The sequence below is a fragment of the Myxozyma melibiosi genome, assembly GCF_037950935.1.
Source record: "Myxozyma melibiosi strain Phaff 52-87 chromosome Unknown BZA70scaffold_1, whole genome shotgun sequence".
Lineage (NCBI taxonomy): Eukaryota > Fungi > Ascomycota > Lipomycetes > Lipomycetales > Lipomycetaceae > Myxozyma > Myxozyma melibiosi.
The window spans coordinates 4,006,300-4,024,718 of record NW_027042915.1 but is presented as its reverse complement, the minus strand read 5'-3'; the positions used below and the strand labels follow the sequence as shown (position 1 = coordinate 4,024,718).

Genomic DNA, 18,419 nt, shown 5'->3' with positions numbered 1-18,419 from the left:
TCCAGATGACGGCGATGCAACGAATAGGAAGTTGATGCTGATGATAAACATGCTGGGATGCTGGGAGGAAAAAATAATTTGGCGCGCTTGCCTTCTGCCGGAGCATAAGCGAGTCTGGGCGGCTTCATCTCCTTTGAATGACGGTACGAATATCTTCGAGCTGTAAACAACAGTAGTGCTGAAACAAGCGTTTTTATCTAAGTTACCATACTACATCTATATAAAACGACCGCTTTGTCGAATGTGTTGTGGATGATCTTGCTGACATCTTGCTGATGAATAGATAGTTTAGCAGCTTGAGCCACAGGAGAAGATGGAGTGTTTATTTAATTATGAGTTGATACTCGGAACCTTTTAGAGGCGGGGAACTTATCGGTTAACTTTCCGCTACAATATTAAGCGCCCGTCGACGGGCCGTAGACATCTAGCTCCTTAAGCCTGGTTCTGGCTATCTATAACGTATTCGTACGGTAATATGCTACCTACCTACATATGCTCCATCTCAAGCAGGGGGAGAACTATAGAGTACCTTCCTGGCGGCTATAGTGTCTCGTGACCAAATGGTCCCCCACAGGTCAGGGGCACACTGTGCGTCCAAGCTTAGGGCCCGAGATAAGTGTAAAGCTCAAGCACCCGCACAGAGCATTGTGTATTATAATCGACAGGAGATGGCACAACAACGGGGACCAACCCGCGCTATGCAATATGATGGCAGTTTTTCGCTCCCAGAAATTCTGCTTGATTTTGAGCAGTCGGAACGACTACACGTTGATTCTCTAGATACCCTTTATCTTTGCTGTAGTCTTATCAGCTATCTCATGCCTTAGCCAAGTCTTGGCGCGCCTAGCCCTTGTAGGCTTCCCTGCTCCGATAAGACTATCTCATGACTGATTGATACTGCACCCCGTTAAAGGACGGAGTCCAAGATTATAATGAGGTCTTACTGGTATTCATATTCAGGCACGATTTCTTAGCTTATAGAAATCATCAGTCATTGATGATGATCACTAATCATCGTCGACAAGATCCAGCAGAATCAAGGACGAGTGCGTCAGATTGACTATCGCACCGCAGAAAGCCTTTTTTCCACGGGTGACCAATAAAGCAATTCTCCTTCAAATCCCCGGGTCTTGGCTAGAGGGATAATTTCTTACCAAGCCTGCCTATCGATTGGTCCTGTTACAGCAGGCAGCTTGATAGGCCCGCGACTGCGATAAGCCCTGCCACTAGATATTAACTGTCAGAATGTATATGTCGACCTCTCCCCACCTTCTGATGCAAACCCTCGGATGTCAGTACAGAGTACAGGGTTATTGAATCAGCTGCCCTGTTTGACTTCAGTCAAGAGTGTTGACATAGAGAAACTGCCTCTCATATCAACTGCACCTACTCAATCCCGGTTTTCGATATCTAGAGACTCATACGGAGAAAGGTAATATTAAGCAAGTCAGATATATCCAGATTTATTGTCACGGTCAGCTAACAAGTCGTTTGCAGATAAGTCTGACAATACCATCATGGAGAAAAAAAGCGAGGTAGTCTTCTCGTCCAGCTCAGTATACGACAACTCGGACTATAATGAGAAAGTGCAAAGCAACGTTGACATCAATCCTGCGTTTGTTGTTGATCGCGAGCGTATCCTTGAGCGCTTGGTCTCGTCGGGCGATGCTGAGGATATCATTGGCGAAGGAGGAGAGAGCTATATATTCGACGCTGTTGCTACAATGACTTTGGAGGAAGCAAAGCAAATCATCACCGACTCCGTGGAATTACATGACAACGACTACAACTTCCCTGAAGAGACTTTGGACAAAATGAAACTCCTCCTTCAGGGTCCCATGGCGTATGGACTTGGCGAAGAAGCTTATGAGATTGATATTCGATTGGAAGCGAGTCTTGTCAAATATCACTCGCCTTATCCAGAGGTGCGATCTTGTACCGCACCGTTTGACGATCCCAGTATTCCGGTCGAGACAATCCGTTCTTATTTTCTCGGTTTCTGTTGGGTCATCGTCGGCGCGTTTGTCAACGAAACGCTAGGTGAACCCAGACAGCCTTCCATCAACATCTCGTCGACTGTTATGCAGATTCTTCTGTATCCTTGCGGAAAGATGGCCGAGCGCCTTCCTAACTGGAAAATTCGTCTTTTTGGTAAGACGTACGAGTTGAACCCGGGACCCTGGTCGGCTAAGGAGCAAATGTTTGCCACTATTATTTTGAATGCTGGTGGTCACTACAGTAACTTGGTCAACTATATCATGGTCGTTAAGCTCGATATCTTCTTTGGAAGCAACTGGGTCAACTTTGGATTCATGCTTCTCATGAATGCTTCCACTCAGCTTTTTGGTCTGGGAATGGCTGGTGTGCTCAGAAGATGGGTAATCTATCCCGTTAACGCCGTCTGGCCCACTATCCTGCCAACTATCATGCTCAATCAAGCTCTCCTTGGAAAGGAAAAGCAGCAGTCTATTAATGGATGGACCATGCCTAAGATCAAGTTTTTCTATATCGTTCTTGTGGCTTCGTTTGTCTATTTCTTCTTCCCGGATTTTATTTTCACTGCTCTTTCGACCTTCAATTGGATGACATGGATATCGCCTCAGAATCTGAAACTTGCAATTATCACTGGCTCTACCCTCGGTCTAGGATTCAATCCGATCTCTACCTTTGATTGGGCAGTGATCAAGAAGAATAATCCACTCGTCCGACCTTTCTTTGCAGTCGCGAATCAGTACATCGGTGTGATTATCTCAGCTTTTGTCATCTTGATCATGTATTGGACCAACTACAAAGATACTGCCTACTTGCCAATCAATACTTCATCGACCTATGACAACACCGGTGTGAAGTATAACACTTCTCGGGTTATTACCAATGGTCGATTCGATATTGAAAAGTATAAGCAGTACTCACCTCCATATATCACTGCTGGCCACTTGATTCTTTACGGAGGTACATATGTGACGTACACAGTTTCGTTTGTGTTTACTTTCCTCACTGAGTGGAGAACTCTTAAAATGTTTGTGAAGCACAGCTTCCGGAAAGACATGTTCAGAATTCCGCGAAGCTGGAAGGAGCTTGTGTCTGCGAACGAAGAGTCTGTGTATGAGGGTTTCAACGATCCTTTTACCCGCGAGATGCGCAAGTATCCCGAAGTTCCAGACTGGTGGTTTATCAGTGTTTTGATTATTTCCTTCGTGTTTGGTATTATCGGTGTTGCGGTCTACCCTACTGATACCCCGGTATGGGCGGTCATTGTGATCATTGCAGTGGGAATTGCTCTCCTGATCCCAACTTCTATCATCTACGCAGTCACTGGATACATGCTGGAAATGAACGAGCTTGCGAGCTTGATTTGCGGATATATTATCCCTGGAAATGGCATGGGTAATGTCATCTCTCGTCTATATGGATATAACACGGATGCTCAGGCTGAGACGTTTATCGGTGACATCAAGATGGCTCATTACATGAAGATCCCCCCCAGAGCGGTCTTCAGAGGACAGGTCTTTGCAGTGATTGTGCAGATTTTTGTCACTATTGCGGCCGTTTATGTCGTGCTTGGACTACCAGAGGTTTGCACTTCTACCCAGGTCAACAAGTTCACTTGCCCGTACTCTCAGGGTATCTACACAGCAGCTGTCTTGTACGGTATCATTGGACCTGACCGAGTTCTCAACGATGTCTATCCGGAGATCAAGTACTGCTTTTTGATCGGTGCCGGTCTCGGTGTTATTGGATGGGCATTGCGGCGTTACTTCCCCAAGCAGATGAAGTATTTCCACCCTTGTATCATTGTCTCGGGCTTCACTATCTGGGGTACTGGATACAACGTCTCTTACTATACTCCCGGATTCATCGTTGCTTGGGTTTTTATGTGGTATATCAAGCGTCGCTACCTTGCGTGGTGGACAAAGTACAACTACATTCTTGCTTCTGCGTTGACCGCTGGTGTCGCCTTTGCGGCAATCGTCATTTTTGCTGGCCTGCAGTACCAGCAAGTGAGTTTGACCTGGTGGGGAAACACGGTCTCAGATGCTGGAATTGACGGAACTGCGAATGGAAGATTGAAGGAGATTCCTGCTGTCGGATACTTTGGTAGAGCGGTGGGTGAGTTTTAGGTTTTATTGTTTCTTCTGCTCTCAAATGTTGTGCGTGTATCGCTATAATACATTCTCTCGTATTATCCCATTTGTTGATCAGCAAGTCATTATCCCGTGATGATCCCAAATCCGAAAAGTGTTAAGCATTCGCCGTGCGCAGCGGATGATAAACCGATTCTAGCCCGCCAAATGCTGGTGGCAGCTAGAAGTAGGCGTAGACAATAGACTATTAAAGTTATACGCACCCCGATTTTCCACCGCTAAATTCAATGTCCCTAGTCTCCACACTCAGGCTGGACGGACGTCTGCAGTCTACACAAAGGGCTTGTGCACAATCCTGGATTTTGACTGAAAGACACATATGGATGTATGATGAATATCAATGCCAAGAGTGTATAGGATTACCTCTTCTTAGCAACACGGCCGCTATCAATGCTCGAGAGCACAATAGATGAAAAGTCCCAACTCCTCTCTGCGCTTAAACTTTGCTAACTTCACCATCCCGATTACAATGCCCTGAATTCAACCCTCGCTTACTCCCCAACTTGCACTCCTTATCTCAAAAGGCGCTTACAAGGCCAAAGCCAAACCCGGGGGCTCGTAGAGGCAGCCCATCCAAAACAGCGCTCTACGCTCAAGCGGCCCAAAATGATCGCAAATCGACTCTAATTCAAAAACTAAAATGATCTGCATATAATAAGAGGTCAATAATACCGCTAGGCAGTCTAAAAATCTGCAGAAACGGGCTGGCAAGGGGGAAAGGGGGTTGCGTCAACTTGGGCAAGTGGGAACAAGGGTCAAGCTGGGTATTACCCTCCTTTGGGACCTCGCAAAATACCATACAAAGCCACTTGCATGACTAATTGTAGCCTTGCTACTCGCTTTGCTTTTATAGAAACCCGCCTTCCCATGAAACCTCCGCAGCCTACACCTGTGCCGTCTACTCAATCCTCTCCTGAACTGTTCAACGCTTGTGTGCTCCAACTACTCATTCATTCATATCTGCTGAACGCCTACGCTCTCGTAATACCACTCATTTTCTTCATCGTTCCTGCTCGCTTGATGTGCCCTTAGCGCTCGTCACTGCATTTGGCTACATTTCTTTCAACGCACTTCACACTTTGTCCAATGACCAGACGCTCACACTACTTTTCCTTGTCTCAACCCTTACGCTTCCTTCCCTTTTCACTACAACGTTCCTTGCAGATTCCCATACCAGTCCACTCAAACGCTCGTCTTTTTCAGTAGTCTGTGTCCTCGTGTGACGCGCTTTCTGACAACCTCTCCAGCTCAAGCGCGCGCACTCTCTTAAACCCAAGAGTATTCCGAACTCGTCAAACGCGTAGAACTGCCTGCACGCTCTTCAGCCAAGCCGACTCAACACTTAACCGCGCTGCTTTGTTTTCTTGGTACTGTGTTTCTGTACCCTTTGTCTTTTGCTTTGGCTGTCGTTTGATGTGCGTCGCTCTTCTGTTTCCGTGTTTCTCTTCCTCGTTTACGCTTCCTCGACGTTGACACTGGCGCTACCCACCTGCACCACCCTCCCAAAGCTCGCGAGTGATCTCGTTAGCTCCTTACTGCGCTTACTGCGCGCTTGTTGGCGAAGCCCATTGAGCACGTTATCTTAACGCTACGCTGACGCGTCCTTGGTCCCATCTGTCAACCACATGCTCTCCAAGACCTCCTCACTGGCCTCTTGTTTTGCTTTTCTTGCATTCTTCCTTCTTTGCGCTTCGTCTCTCTTTGCTTGTTGTCTGTCGCTTTTGTTTTCGTTTCTTTTTCTGTACTTCCGCTTACTCCTCAACGCTAGTTCTGCTCTGATCTGCTTCGTTCCGTGTTGCTAGTCGCGCCTTCGCTTTCGTTACATCTTGTCTGCCCATGCGCTCGTCTATGTAGTTGTCCGTGTTTAGAGTTTTTCTGTCTGCCTTTGTGCGCCCCCATTTCTTCTGTCTCCGTCCTTGATGTTCATCGTCGCTTGCTGCTATAATGTTCAAAAGTGCTCTTTGGGCGATGCTGAGGAGTTAGGGTTCATTATGTAAAGCAAGCTTGTGTAAATGCTTTGGCGTGTAGGGTTTGAGTTTTGAGAAATAATAACAGCTCGAGTCGACCACAGTAATTCAGCATATTGCTGCCTCTTCGTCGATTTTTTCTACTTCCTCCCACTTTTCTTATCTTGCTGATCTTCTGCCCTTACGATTTCCGGACTCTCGCCCACTCCCTCCCTTATTTCCTTCACCCTCACGCCTTCTTGCCTCTCGCTCTCACGCTTCCCACGCTCTTTTGAGAAGAGTGCAACCTTACAGGACTCCTCAACACACTTCTCCTTCTCACCCGCCTTGATCTCTGTCCTGCTCTTGCGCTCACCCCACACTCCTCCTCTCTTCCTTCCCACGCCTCTCTGTATACTCCTCGCCTCCATCTCCTCTACGCTCTTTGAACCTTGACGTCGACACCACTTCTTTCACTTCCTTGCTTGTCTCTCGCTCGCACGCCGCTTCCTATCCCTACCAACAACCCCGACACGCACCGTCCTTGCGTTTCCTCACTCCTCAACCTCCCTCAACCTTGCCGCCGACTCTGTCTCTCCTCACTCTTCCGCTTCCTTGCCACTTACGCTTCCGTTCCCCTACGTCTACGCCACCGTTGACTGTCCAGGCTCTTTCATGACTGGACTGGACCCATCCACAAACTCCCAGCTGAGGTCTCCCTGATTGCGCCCAACTACCTTCACCTGCACGCTCCCTCCCGCCTTCTTTGCCTCTCGTTCTTACGCTCCCCGTCACCTAACTCTCTTACGCTTCCTCAACCTGGATCCTCGCTTTTACGCCAATACCACCTTGGGAGGATATTGTTGGTTTTTGTTGCACCTTTACCTTTGCTTCAGGGTCTCGCCCCTTGCTCCTGTGCATACCCAATGCTAAGCTCTACTTCTCTTGCCTCTTACCTACGCTCCCCCTCATATTGCCCCCGATCTGCTGATCTTCATCATCATCACCTCAGTCGCCCATACGCTTCCTCCAGCACTGCAGCTGCGTTAAGATCGAGTCTGTTCTTGTTTACTGTCTCTGTCCCCCAGACACAAGTCCTGTTCAATTCCTTGTCATATTTTGATAATAATAATAAAAACAATAATAGTCATGATAATATGCATATACTCCCCGATAGCGTGGGCGAGCTTGCTTTGCTACTCGATTTGCTTTTATAGAAATCTGCCTTTCCTTTAAAACCCCACTGGCGCGTCGGCCTACTCCTCCTGTGCTGGCTACTCATTCCTCTCCTGAACCTGTCCAACGCTTGTGTGCTCTAACTACTCAATAATCTGCCGAACGCTTACGCTCTTGAAGTAGTCCGCATTCTCTCCACTGTTTCCTGCTCGCATGTCTTGCTCTTTGCTCTCGTCGCTGCTGTTTGCCTCCTTTTCTTTAACCATCCATTATTTTTTTTTGAACAGCGTTCTCGTGCGACGCGCTTTCACACAGCCTCCAGCTCTACATAAACCCTACTCTCTCAAACCCAAGAGTATTCCAAGCTCGTCAAACGTGTAGAACTGCTGCTGACGCTTTTTACCAAGTCGCCTCAACACCCAATTGCACTGCTTTGTTTTATTTGTTGTATATTTCTGCACTCTTGATCTCCTTCTCTGGCTGTTGTTTGATGTTTGGCGCTCTTTTGGTTATGTAATATCTCTTCCTTGTTTGCGCTTCCTCGACGCTGACACTGACGCTGCCCACCTTGACTACCCTCCCAAAGCTCGCGTGCGCGCTCTTCAACTCCTCCTTACTGCGCTTACTACCTACTACACGCTACGCAACAAATCCCATTAAGCACGGTACCTTACCGCTACGCCTACGCGTCCTTGATCCTGTACGTCAACTCTACACGCTCTTCATAACGTTGCTGACCTCTGGCTGTTGTTCGCCTTGCAGGTTTCCTTCCTCGCGCTTCGTCTGTTCTTGTGTAGGGTTTGTGTAGCTTGTCATTTGTCACGCATTCACTTTGGTTTCTTGTCTTCTGTACCTTGCGTTTACCCGATGCTGGCTTTCCTCTGCTCCCTTCCGTGTTGTCTGTCGCGCCTTTATCGTCGTTATATGATTTCTGTCCTCACGGTTACCCAGTGCGCTAATACTTACTTACTCTTCTTACTCTTGATGATTATGTTCTCACGCTTCTAAGTCCGTCCAACTCACGCTTCCTTGCTATTGACCGATAAACTCTTCTTACACGTGTCGGGCGCATCCAATGGCATGCTCTTATCCTCGACCAAGTCTCCTACGCGCGCTACTTGGCCCCTTGGCTTTAGCTTGGCCGTCGTTCCCACCTGCTGAGAGTGAACCTCCAGAGCCAGTCTCCGTAGGTTCGTCGATCTCGTCAAAGTTTCCATGTCCTGTACTCCGCTCTAACGCTTCATCGAAGTTGACGCTGATACTGCCTCTCATTCGCCTCACGTTAGCATACGTGTTGTCTCCTCTCCTCTCAGGCCTCTGTTCCCCCAAGTCTATGCTTTCTATCCTAATGTCAATTACAAACACAAACACAAACACAAGCTCCAGGGTGAGTCCCACATAGCGAGTCAAGTTGGATACCACTTGCGACACCGCTTGGGCGCGTCAACTGTTTTCTTCTGCTATTGCTTGCTGGTCGAGCTTTTATTTCCATTTGTTGTCCTATGCTCTCGCGCTTACCTGACGTCTTGCGACGCTTACCTGCCTACGCTCGCCCGGTGCTTACCTGACGCTTACCTTACCTTACGTCTTCATGCAGTCGCTTCTACGCCTAAGCCCTTCAATGAGCGCTATTTTCTACCAGCTGCTCCTCGCAGACTTCGAGAATAAGGAGAGTCGCAAAGCTTGATGATGATGATGATGATGATGATAAACCATTTATGTTTTAAGTCCGTTGCAACAACCAGGTAATGACAGTGGTCGCAAAGATTATGAGAGTGGTGGAACAGTGTTTACCGTAATAAGGTACAATAATATATTCAATACAGAACAGTGATCATACAAATATACAGAACTCACATGTACCTACGCCGACAACAGATGATAGTGAGACCGACATAATAATAGAGGTACATAGACAGATGCAACAGATATACAGGTGAGCGCGCGGGAAATCAAAAGGGTCAGACAGGTCGACAAGAGCCAGAGATGACGCTCATTGCAAGCATCCATGTGATGCTATCCCCCAAAGCCATCCCCATGATCACTACTCGTGACTTCCGCAGAATCAAGTCAGCCTCGATGGGCAGCGTCTGTGATCTCCATCGCTACAAGACAGGCATCGTCGTCTTTTCACTGGGTACAGGTCTGCATCGATGATCTTGTTTCACACAAAAGCATGAAGAGTAATCCTAGCCATTAGTTAGCAGAGACCAATGATATAAGCAGTCGACGACGACCGTACAGCAGGAAAGACGGTGCAGATAGACAGTAGCGTTACTTCTTTAGGCAGATACCAACGTGTAGTTCGATGAAAACGTTTCGGCAGAAATATGTTGTACAACGGCAGGACAGATATATAGCGAAGGTAGGCCATTTCTCTCATATGAGATGTTGCAGTATTAGCCCAAGCAGTGGTCGAAGTATAGAACTCTTCTGGTTCGTTCCAGGACGGAATTTTCGGCGGGAGGGGGGACAGCTAAATGAACAAAAGAAAGTCAGTAAAGCTCAAAGGAACGAGCAAGGGGCCATAGCAACGTTGTACATACGTTAGACTGAATATCTTTTATAGAAATCACAATCACAGGCAGTTCAGAACAGAAACCCGGAATCGATCCTGGGGTTCATCCTTTGCCTGGCTAATTTCTAATGTTGCATTGGCCAATATGAGAGACGAGGTTGTCGCACGCGGCGTTTGAGCGCATCATGTATATGATCGTTGGGAAGGCATGAGAAAAGGAGCATTCTGTCGATATGAAAGTCGTTGATGTGCTCTTTCCATTGTAATTCGTGGTCGTAGTGCTGTCGCGATCGCGGGGCGGGTGCCGTCCGTTGCCTCCCTCGGCTATCGACTTGTTCTGCGATGAGGGAGCGTGTGCCTGTGCGTCGAATTCGATCGGCTATCGTGCGTGCTTCGGGCTCGCTGCAGCAAGTGGCAATGCACAAGAATAACGTGCTTGCTTCTCGCTGACAGGCTTTGTTTGGAATAGGTGCACGGGGAGGGTTGTGGCTGAGGTGAAAAAGAAGTCGGAGGCGAGAACGGAGGTGAGAAAAGAAGGGAAAAAGAGAGATAGAGAGGGAGCAAGGGGCCCTGAATGTCGGTTATTGTGCCTGAACAGGGTAGGCCTAGTATTATTGAGCTGAGCTTTGCAGGAACGGCTGCAGATTCTTGAAGAAGCAGGAGCGCTGGTGATATATGAAAGGCGCCTGAATAATCATATTAACATAAAGTGGCGGTTGGATTCGCGCATATCGAGCAGGTACGCTGATTGTAATGTCTCAAAAGAAAGAATAAAGGTGGGAAAAATCATTTATCGATGAAGGATAGAGTCCGGGGAGAGTTCTCAGTACTGGAATAAGGGGTTCGTTTCCTGTCATATTATCATGTCGCCAATCTACCATGCTATCAAAACATCATCAATATTATCAGCGTAAAACAAAACTCTTTGATGCTTCGTCAATAGGGCTATCTAAGTAATATATGAGCTAATTGTTTTGGTCTTGCTATTGTCGAGTCATCTTCTATATATGATCGTTCTAGTCTAGCCATTTGATCCGCAAAAGAACGCTGCCGCAAAAGAACGCTGATTGATAAAAAACCGCAACACTCTTAGTATCTGCTCATCAGCGTACTGGTGTACCTTTCCAAGCCATGGTTCACACATGTGTGCAACACCCCGCCCATTCACCACCGAAGCCCTCTTGATCTGGAAGATATTGCAAAGGGCGTGTACCTCGGGATATGTAATAATCATCGAGGATCAGCTCGATCGAGCTCAACATCAATATGTACTTGCTGTTCCATACCATGACCGGGCGTGCCTCGTTCGGTCAAAGATTCCGCAAAGTGTATTCTACACTGCTGAGAATTCGCCGTGTACCTGCCATATTTGTTCGTCCGTTGTCTGGAAGTCAACGGACCACAGCTGACTCACACCTTTTCCTCTTTCAGAGCACGTTCTTCATCGTGAGTAATCTTTTCCGTGTGGCGACCGATCCTGAGCCACCATGTAAAATGAATGAGAACTATCCCAGCTTCCATTATGGGATCCACGAGGTAAATGACCATTCCCACGTAGTCACGGTACCCTGTCGAACCATCGGCTTTATTTTGAGGGAACCAAAGAGAAGCAAAGGATAAAAGAGCACCAGACGCATCAATGCTGAGGAATATGAGAGAGATCCCTATGGCCTGTCCGTGGTGTTTTGCAAGCTCAAAATATGGAGGCACAAGTCCGCCGGCAAGGCAAACAGCCGCAAAGATTCCAAGCATTAAAATCGGCCAGTAATATGGCGAAGGATCCGATTGGTAGTGAGGTGAGTTGCGAATCGGGATCGCTGCAGCAACCTGGAGCCCAGCGCCTACTATCGACGAAATGAAGAGAAAAGCAATAGCTTTCTTGACCGAGTAGCCCTTTCCATAGTAAAGGCATTGAGCCCAGGTTATCAGACAAAGAGCAGTAAAAATCTGCGGCTGCACTTGGAGAGCAATATCCGCTGACTGTGCAATGAAATACATTCCGTAAAACACACCAGCTGCCGCCCAAAGAATCATCATCGATACTGGGAAGCCATCAGTGGACTTGCGTCGGTAGTTTTTCCAGATCTGAGGGATGAGCTGGATACACCAAAAGACTGTCCCGATTGTCGCGAGGATTGTTGCTATCTGGAAAAGAGGAGTGATTAGCATATCTCTGGATATACTGTACGCTGTAGGTAATGTCAGAAGGCAAGCAGCTGGTTTGATACCTTATTATTATCATCCGAATCTGAAGAAGCCATTGTATGTGCTGCCAGTGAAAACTGAGTCTATTCACAGTCAACATAGAGATCGATAACTCTGCAGAGTCACACAGAAAGAAAATAGAAACAGAAGTTAGAGAAGTGTGAGGGAGGCCGCTGTTTTAGAGTCTTCAGCGCCAGAGACCATCAGGCCGAGCCTGGGCCGCACAGTGACATCGCAGTGACATTACAGTGACATTCTTTCGTCATATCGACGGTCTCACGCTTCACTTTGAAGATATTGGGTATCCGACATCCACCTGAGATGCTACTAAATAGCCACGGCAGCTAACGCCCGATAAATTGCAAATTAAAAGAAAGAACATCGCATCAACTATCTGTAAAATGTGGACCAGATGGAAGATCGCCGCTCTTCAGCGATTAGGTCCCGAGCGGAGCCGCGCGCACTGCACACTACCTAACTTATGATGACAGTTTCCTGACGTCATCACTCTCATATCGTCAACTTGCTGGACAGTCATGTTCAAGTCTACCAAGTCTACTATATATTTGAAGGCGCTAGGGTAATGGAATTGTAGATATTTCTTATTTCTTCTTATTAAATATTGCTGCAAATCTAAAACAGACTTCAGCTGTTACAGATTAAAAGACAAAAACTGACAGACAGACCGTCCCATTTCAATAATGCAGGTTAGGCTTCTCTTTCGTCTCAAAAACGGCCTGCATAGACTCAATACCCTGCTCCACCTCTAAGCTTTCTCCGTTAAGCTCACTCTGCAGGTTCTTTGTCGCAGAGTCGAGATCAAGCGTGTATCTGAGCTGGGAATAGAACTCAATAGGAACAGGAATGTTGTAGTAGTTCAGCTTCAGGCCTCTACGCTTGAGCTGAATCTTTTGCGCAAAGTAGATCATCGGGATTGTCGCGGTAATAGGGACCATTACCGCAAAAGCGACCCAGTATCCATGAGTAGGCTTGAATGCTGGAGCATCCTCAGTGGGAAATACGACGTTGGGAATCCAAGCGCCCATCGCATAATAGAAAGCATTAGCAAAAGCGGGGAAGAAGCCTCGAAGCTCCGCATCGTCGTACATCACATCCTCCGCCCAAGACATCAGAAGACCCCAGTAAGGGGTACCGAATCCAGGAAGAATGTAAGCGGCGAATTTGGCGCTGAAGCCGATGTCCCAGATGGCAAGCATCAAGTTTCCGACGATGGTAAACAGACATGCGACAAGGAACAATTGCCATCTGCAGTAGTACATGTCAGAGATAACACCATAGACGTATGCCATGACAAAGCCGATAACGTTCGTAATGGTAGGAAGAATGTTGATCATCTCTGTGGAATAGGTTCCAAGATCCTGGAGCCACAGATTCATGTAACCAGATCCGTTCAAAACGAAGACGGCGTAAGGGAACGAGAATGCGTAAAGACGCCAGTCCAAAAGAAATTTGTAGAGTCTCTTGAGAGTCATCTTTTGTCTGCCAACACGGCCAATCTCCTCCATTCGCTTGATGGCGAGCTCCTTCATAGCAGGAGTAAGATAGAGCGCACGAGTGTTGTTGGGGAAGTCGGGGATAGCGAAAAAGCCCAAGATTGCGACAGGGAAAGACATGATTCCGTTGATGAGGAACATCCATTTCCAAGCAGGCACGCCATCCAGGCCATCCATAGTAGCATAGATACCAGCCATGATGTAACCAGAGCAGATTGAGGCAATAGCCCATGATCCGTCATAGATAAGCATGCGCTTGGCCATCTCCGAAGGTTTGTACCAAGAGGAAATCATCATAGCGAATACTGGGTAGCAAATTGCCTGCGAAGCGCCGATAAGGAAACGGAATGCGTAGACTGCTTTGACGGTCTTGCAGAGAGGGATCATAAAAGTGAACAGGGTCCAGAAGAGCTCGCAGGTGGGGACAACGAGGGAGGGACGAAACTTGAAAGTCACCATTTGCATAGGGATTGCCATGGAGATTGAGCCGACGTTGAAGAATGTACCAAACAGATTGTACTCATTTCCGTACAGCTGGAGATCTTTTTGCATACCGGAGACGTAGGCGTTGTAAATACTGCTCTGATCGACTGATTTGACAAAGTAAGAGAGGGTTGAATAGATCCTGGAAAGTGAAGATAGTCGTCAGCAATTGAATTGGAAAGCAGAAAAGAGACTAGCACGAGAGTGTCGACTTACAAGACTCCAGCATCCAGACGGTTGATGAATGCACGTTCAAGAGGGTCCTCGCTACCAGCAGAATCCCAGAAATAGCCAAGAATTCTTTTGTGAAGTGGCCGGTTGTCGACTGGCTTGTGCGAGTAATCGACAGGTTCTTTCTTTTCATAGTCTGAGACCTCGCCAGAAACGACCTCCACGGTCTTCTCCATCTCGATGTCTACCGACTTGGAATCGTGGTCAGACATTGTGGTTGTATGGGGAGTTGCACCTGCAAAGATAATGACTGAGTATTGCGAGCACAGAAGCGGAGCGCCGGGGAGGGGAGCTCTGATGAATATATAGTAGTCTATTGTGGCCGGCCGGTGGGGAGTCCGTGCTGAAGGAGGTGAAATAGAAATAGGATTTTTTGGCTGGTCCAGCGGGACCTGCACCAGAGCATTTCAGGGTACTCCGGTTCGGCAGCGGATTAGAAGAAAAGTTTGTTTGCCCCACTCTGGATTACAGTTTGGCAACACTCCTCTCGGGCAGCACAGTCACCGAAACTCCTGCTTGGCTCGTAGAATAGACGTCAATTAGACGTCTGCCAACGCGGAGCAGATGTGTATCATCTGCGGTATCTTCTATCTTACAGCGTTAAGGAAGAGCAGAACCGAGACCGTCTCGTGTAGGGTTATCGCCCCTCTATCGGGCGCGGGAGTCATTCTGGTAATGCGGATAAGCAAATCTTAATTAATTGTCGCAGACATAATATTCTTGCCGCGACCTAGTCATATATTGATTGTAGTGTAGATAGCGGGCTCGTGATAAGAAAAACCCACTAATCATCAGACTCCAGCGCTCTCGTGTTTGTCTGAACGAAGGCAGCGACCTGCTCACAAAACCACTGTGGACTGTGCTCCCAGTTTGGGCCTCCTTGTTGAATGCACCGTTCAAGCGCTATGTGCAGCAGACACTATGCTTGCTCCAACCCACGGACCCCCCGGCCGTATAAAATAAGACGGGCGCGATAAGGTATTAGCTGAGCGCAGCAGACCGCGCAGGAGAGAGCACAGATACTTGTCTGTGCAGCTGACAGACTTGGGAGGGCCTCCTCCAGCTAGTACCAGCTTCTGCTCGCGAGATGATGAGATAGAATATCATTCACGCTGAGGCGAGTCATCGGCGCCCGCGTATTGAGAAGACCGATGAGTAAAAAGCGAGTCAGGACGCTGGCGCACCGAGTGGCTTCATCAGTATCAGCGAGATATCACTGTCAAACCGTTGCCTCTGGTGGCTAATACCCGCATTCTATCACCGCCCGGTTGCAAAAGCCAGTACTTGGGTGGCGCACAATTCATAACATAAACTGCTGCTGCACTCACCCTACAAAGCATGTCTTCATACTCCGCGAGCAGGAAGAGCGGCAAGAAGTCCCCGCGCTTATTATATCGCTATAGCATAGCGAGGTGGAGTTCGTGGTTGGCATATATAAGTTTTTTCTTATTGTCCAAGCGAGAGCGTATTAGTTGGAAAGAAAGAAGTAGCATGTGTATATGGGCGAGGCCCGGCGGTTAAAAACAAAAGGCAGATAACTCCGCTTGGTCCGGCATCCCATGATTCCTGTTATCTGTTTATCTCCTATCCCCACGTCTACAATCGCAGTATCGATAACCGTATCGGGCAGTAGTGAATAGGGAAAAAGAATCAGGTTAGAGATGTCACTGCCTTCTCAGAGAGGAGTCGTAGGAACTAGTTGCTCCGTTTAGGATCGACGATGGCGTTTTCATCGCGGCCACCGACAGATATGCATCCACATTTGGATGGGAGTCATCAGGACTTGCCACAGCGATGTCTGCTTATGGAACTGACGTCCCTGAATCCGCCACTTAAGGCTAGCAGTTCCATATCCATCAGCATCTTGGCTTTCAGCAGCCGTCTCTCTTCATAAGTTCTATCGGTGGCGTCGGTCGCCTATCCACCGTGTTATCCCCACCACGCTCAATCGGAGCCTTCCGACTCAGATTGCTTCTTATCTATCAGCGCCCCCACCACCTATTGAAAGCTTTTCTGCTAAACTTTTTGTTCCAACGCCCAAACTGATAAGTTGGCACCCAATCCTGAACCAGCCCACGTCTCCTGGCAAACAGCAAAACATCAGAATCCGTTCTCGGTATTTTAGCCTTACGCACATGCTCTTAGTATGCTCTCAGTTATCCGAGCGCGGTCTTTGGACCTGTACGCAGAGATAATAATAGGTCATTATCTTACAACTTACAAACGAGTGGTCTCCGTTAGTCATTAAGACCGCTACCAAGAGGTAGATCATATCAAATGCAGAGATACGTTTTATAATATCTTACTTTTTGTTTGGGCCTTTTTATACTGTACCCATCAGCACCTGCTCGGACTCCACCGCTGCTTGTTGAGCGTTGAGCTGCCTACTACCCAGCCCACAACGCCGCATAAGGATGTTTAGGTAACCGGTCCAACGGCTCTTAGTCATAGCTGCTCCAATCCTGCCAGCCAGCCGAGGCTCGCCCCACCCTTACTTCACTTTTACTCTGCTCTGCTAAAAATGTATGTTGCGAATATCTTGCTTACATCAATTTATATCCTGTAAAACACCTATCTTTTCTGCACTCCTTCTTCACCTACAATACAACAAAGGCAAGTTACATAACAGAAATACCATCACCAGCGCCAAACGCTTTGATTCCAGCAGGGCGCTTGTCCAGCAAAGCCAAAGGAACGATTCCTGAAACATGCATATCGGGTCCGTAAACCTCCATAGGGATGTCGAGCTCCTCTCCACAGTTCTTGATAAGTCTCAGACCTTCCTGCCAGTTGGGACCGCCACGACGGACGTACATCTTCACGCCATGAGCATGCAGCTGAGACTGGTAGTCCTTGAAAGCACGAATGATTCCCTTGAAAGTAGAGCCGACCTGGGTAAAGTTGGCAATACCACCTCCGATAAAGAGAACCTTTCCGCCTTCGGCGGGCGAGCCACGGGTCATCAGATCCAAAACGGTCTTGGCGTATTCGTAAGTCTGCGTCTCCGAAGGAGCACCTGAGTACTCGCCATAGTTGGCAATGTCGTTGGCGTATCCAGCTGACGCAATCGCATCAGCGTAAACAACTGAAGCTCCGCCGCCAGCGACAAGAGTCCATACCCGGCCAGCCGGATTAAGAATGGTCAGCTTCAAAGAAGCACCAGTTTTGGAATCCAGTTCCGCAATGTAGGCTTCCTCGGTCGTGAGCTCGCGACCAAAAGGCGCAGGGAAAACCATTGGTGGACCAGCATCGATGTTTGTAGTAGACTGGGCAACCTCAGTGATACCAAGAGCAGCAGGCGAGCGAGCAATCGCCCATTTGGCACCACACTCAAACTCAGCAGTCTGGTCGAGCTTCGCAGCCAAGTCGAGGTAGTGAACCTCAACTCCAGAAGCGGTAGGAATGACAACAAGAGGGTTGATCTCGAGATACGTGAACTGCAAATCGACGTAAACAGCGTAAAGACGGTTGATGAAGTCGACCAGGGTTGCGTGCTGAGCCTCCGGCACCTTGGAAAGCAAAGTGGAAACAATTGTGGCATTGGAAGGGTAGCCCGACTCCAGATCAACCGGGATCAAGAGCTTAGAGGCCTTCGCGTCGACGTCGCCAACATCAACACCACCCTCGTGGTAGAAAAGGATCCAGTCCCCCTCACGGACCGAGTTGATGTTGATGTAGTACTCAGTCTCCTGCGCGTGAGGAACAAAAGGCTCCACAAGGAATGTGCGGAGATATCCCTTGATTCCCTCGACAGCGATCTCCTTGCCAGCGCGGGCGGCAACCCACTCGCGGGCCTGGCTCCATGTGACGTTCAGCGACAGCAAGCCGGATTTTCCTCGTCGCTTGATCAATTGATCTGGCTTAGCGACAAACTTGGCGCCCTCCTGAAGAAGCCAAGGGTAGGTCTTCTCGGCCGCGTCCAGCACGGCGGTGACGGTCTCAGTAGAATCATCGGGGAAGGTGAGAGAGGCTAGACGCGGCGGAGCGGGGACGAACGAGGTTGCGGAAGCCTCCTTCGAGATTGCGGGAGAGCGAGCCAGGAAGTAGGCAAGAAGCGCCTTTCCATCGGCCTCGTGAATTGATTTAGCAGACATATTTCAGAAGGTGTTTGTCCAATGACTTTGGAATATGGGGAGCAAGAAAGAGGAAGGTAGACCGGCTACCCGTTCACTTATATAGAAACATACGCGCTTCTGCTGCA

The 18,419-nt window shown here is 48.2% G+C and overlaps 4 protein-coding genes across 4 annotated transcripts; 1 reads left to right on the top strand and 3 right to left on the bottom strand.

Annotated features, from left to right (window-relative positions):
• Positions 1-1,517: 1,517 nt before the first annotated feature.
• On the top strand, positions 1,518-4,121 carry BZA70DRAFT_265903 (putative oligopeptide transporter; the record flags this gene model as incomplete). The annotated part of the gene is made up of 1 exon (XM_064910991.1): positions 1,518-4,121. One exon carries the CDS (start codon positions 1,518-1,520, stop codon positions 4,119-4,121), a length of 2,604 nt encoding a protein of 867 aa, XP_064771678.1.
• A 6,986-nt stretch (positions 4,122-11,107) lies between these two features.
• On the bottom strand, positions 11,108-12,233 carry BZA70DRAFT_57498 (PQ loop repeat-domain-containing protein). Its single transcript, XM_064915227.1, has 2 exons — positions 12,014-12,233; positions 11,108-11,930 (listed from the first exon to the last, which is right to left on the bottom strand). The coding sequence occupies exons 1-2, from the start codon at positions 12,044-12,046 to the stop codon at positions 11,196-11,198; spliced, it is 768 nt and encodes a 255-aa protein (XP_064771677.1). The 5' UTR covers positions 12,047-12,233; the 3' UTR covers positions 11,108-11,195.
• A 340-nt stretch (positions 12,234-12,573) lies between these two features.
• On the bottom strand, positions 12,574-14,541 carry BZA70DRAFT_254952 (major facilitator superfamily domain-containing protein). The gene is made up of 2 exons (XM_064910772.1): positions 14,204-14,541; positions 12,574-14,129 (listed from the first exon to the last, which is right to left on the bottom strand). The coding sequence occupies exons 1-2, from the start codon at positions 14,428-14,430 to the stop codon at positions 12,686-12,688; spliced, it is 1,671 nt and encodes a 556-aa protein (XP_064771676.1). The 5' UTR covers positions 14,431-14,541; the 3' UTR covers positions 12,574-12,685.
• Positions 14,542-16,678: 2,137 nt separating this feature from the next.
• BZA70DRAFT_274266 (uncharacterized protein) lies at positions 16,679-18,393 on the bottom strand. Its single transcript, XM_064911961.1, has one exon. The coding sequence runs from the start codon at positions 18,310-18,312 to the stop codon at positions 16,837-16,839; it is 1,476 nt and encodes a 491-aa protein (XP_064771675.1). The 5' UTR covers positions 18,313-18,393; the 3' UTR covers positions 16,679-16,836.
• Between the last annotated feature and the right edge of the window lie 26 nt (positions 18,394-18,419).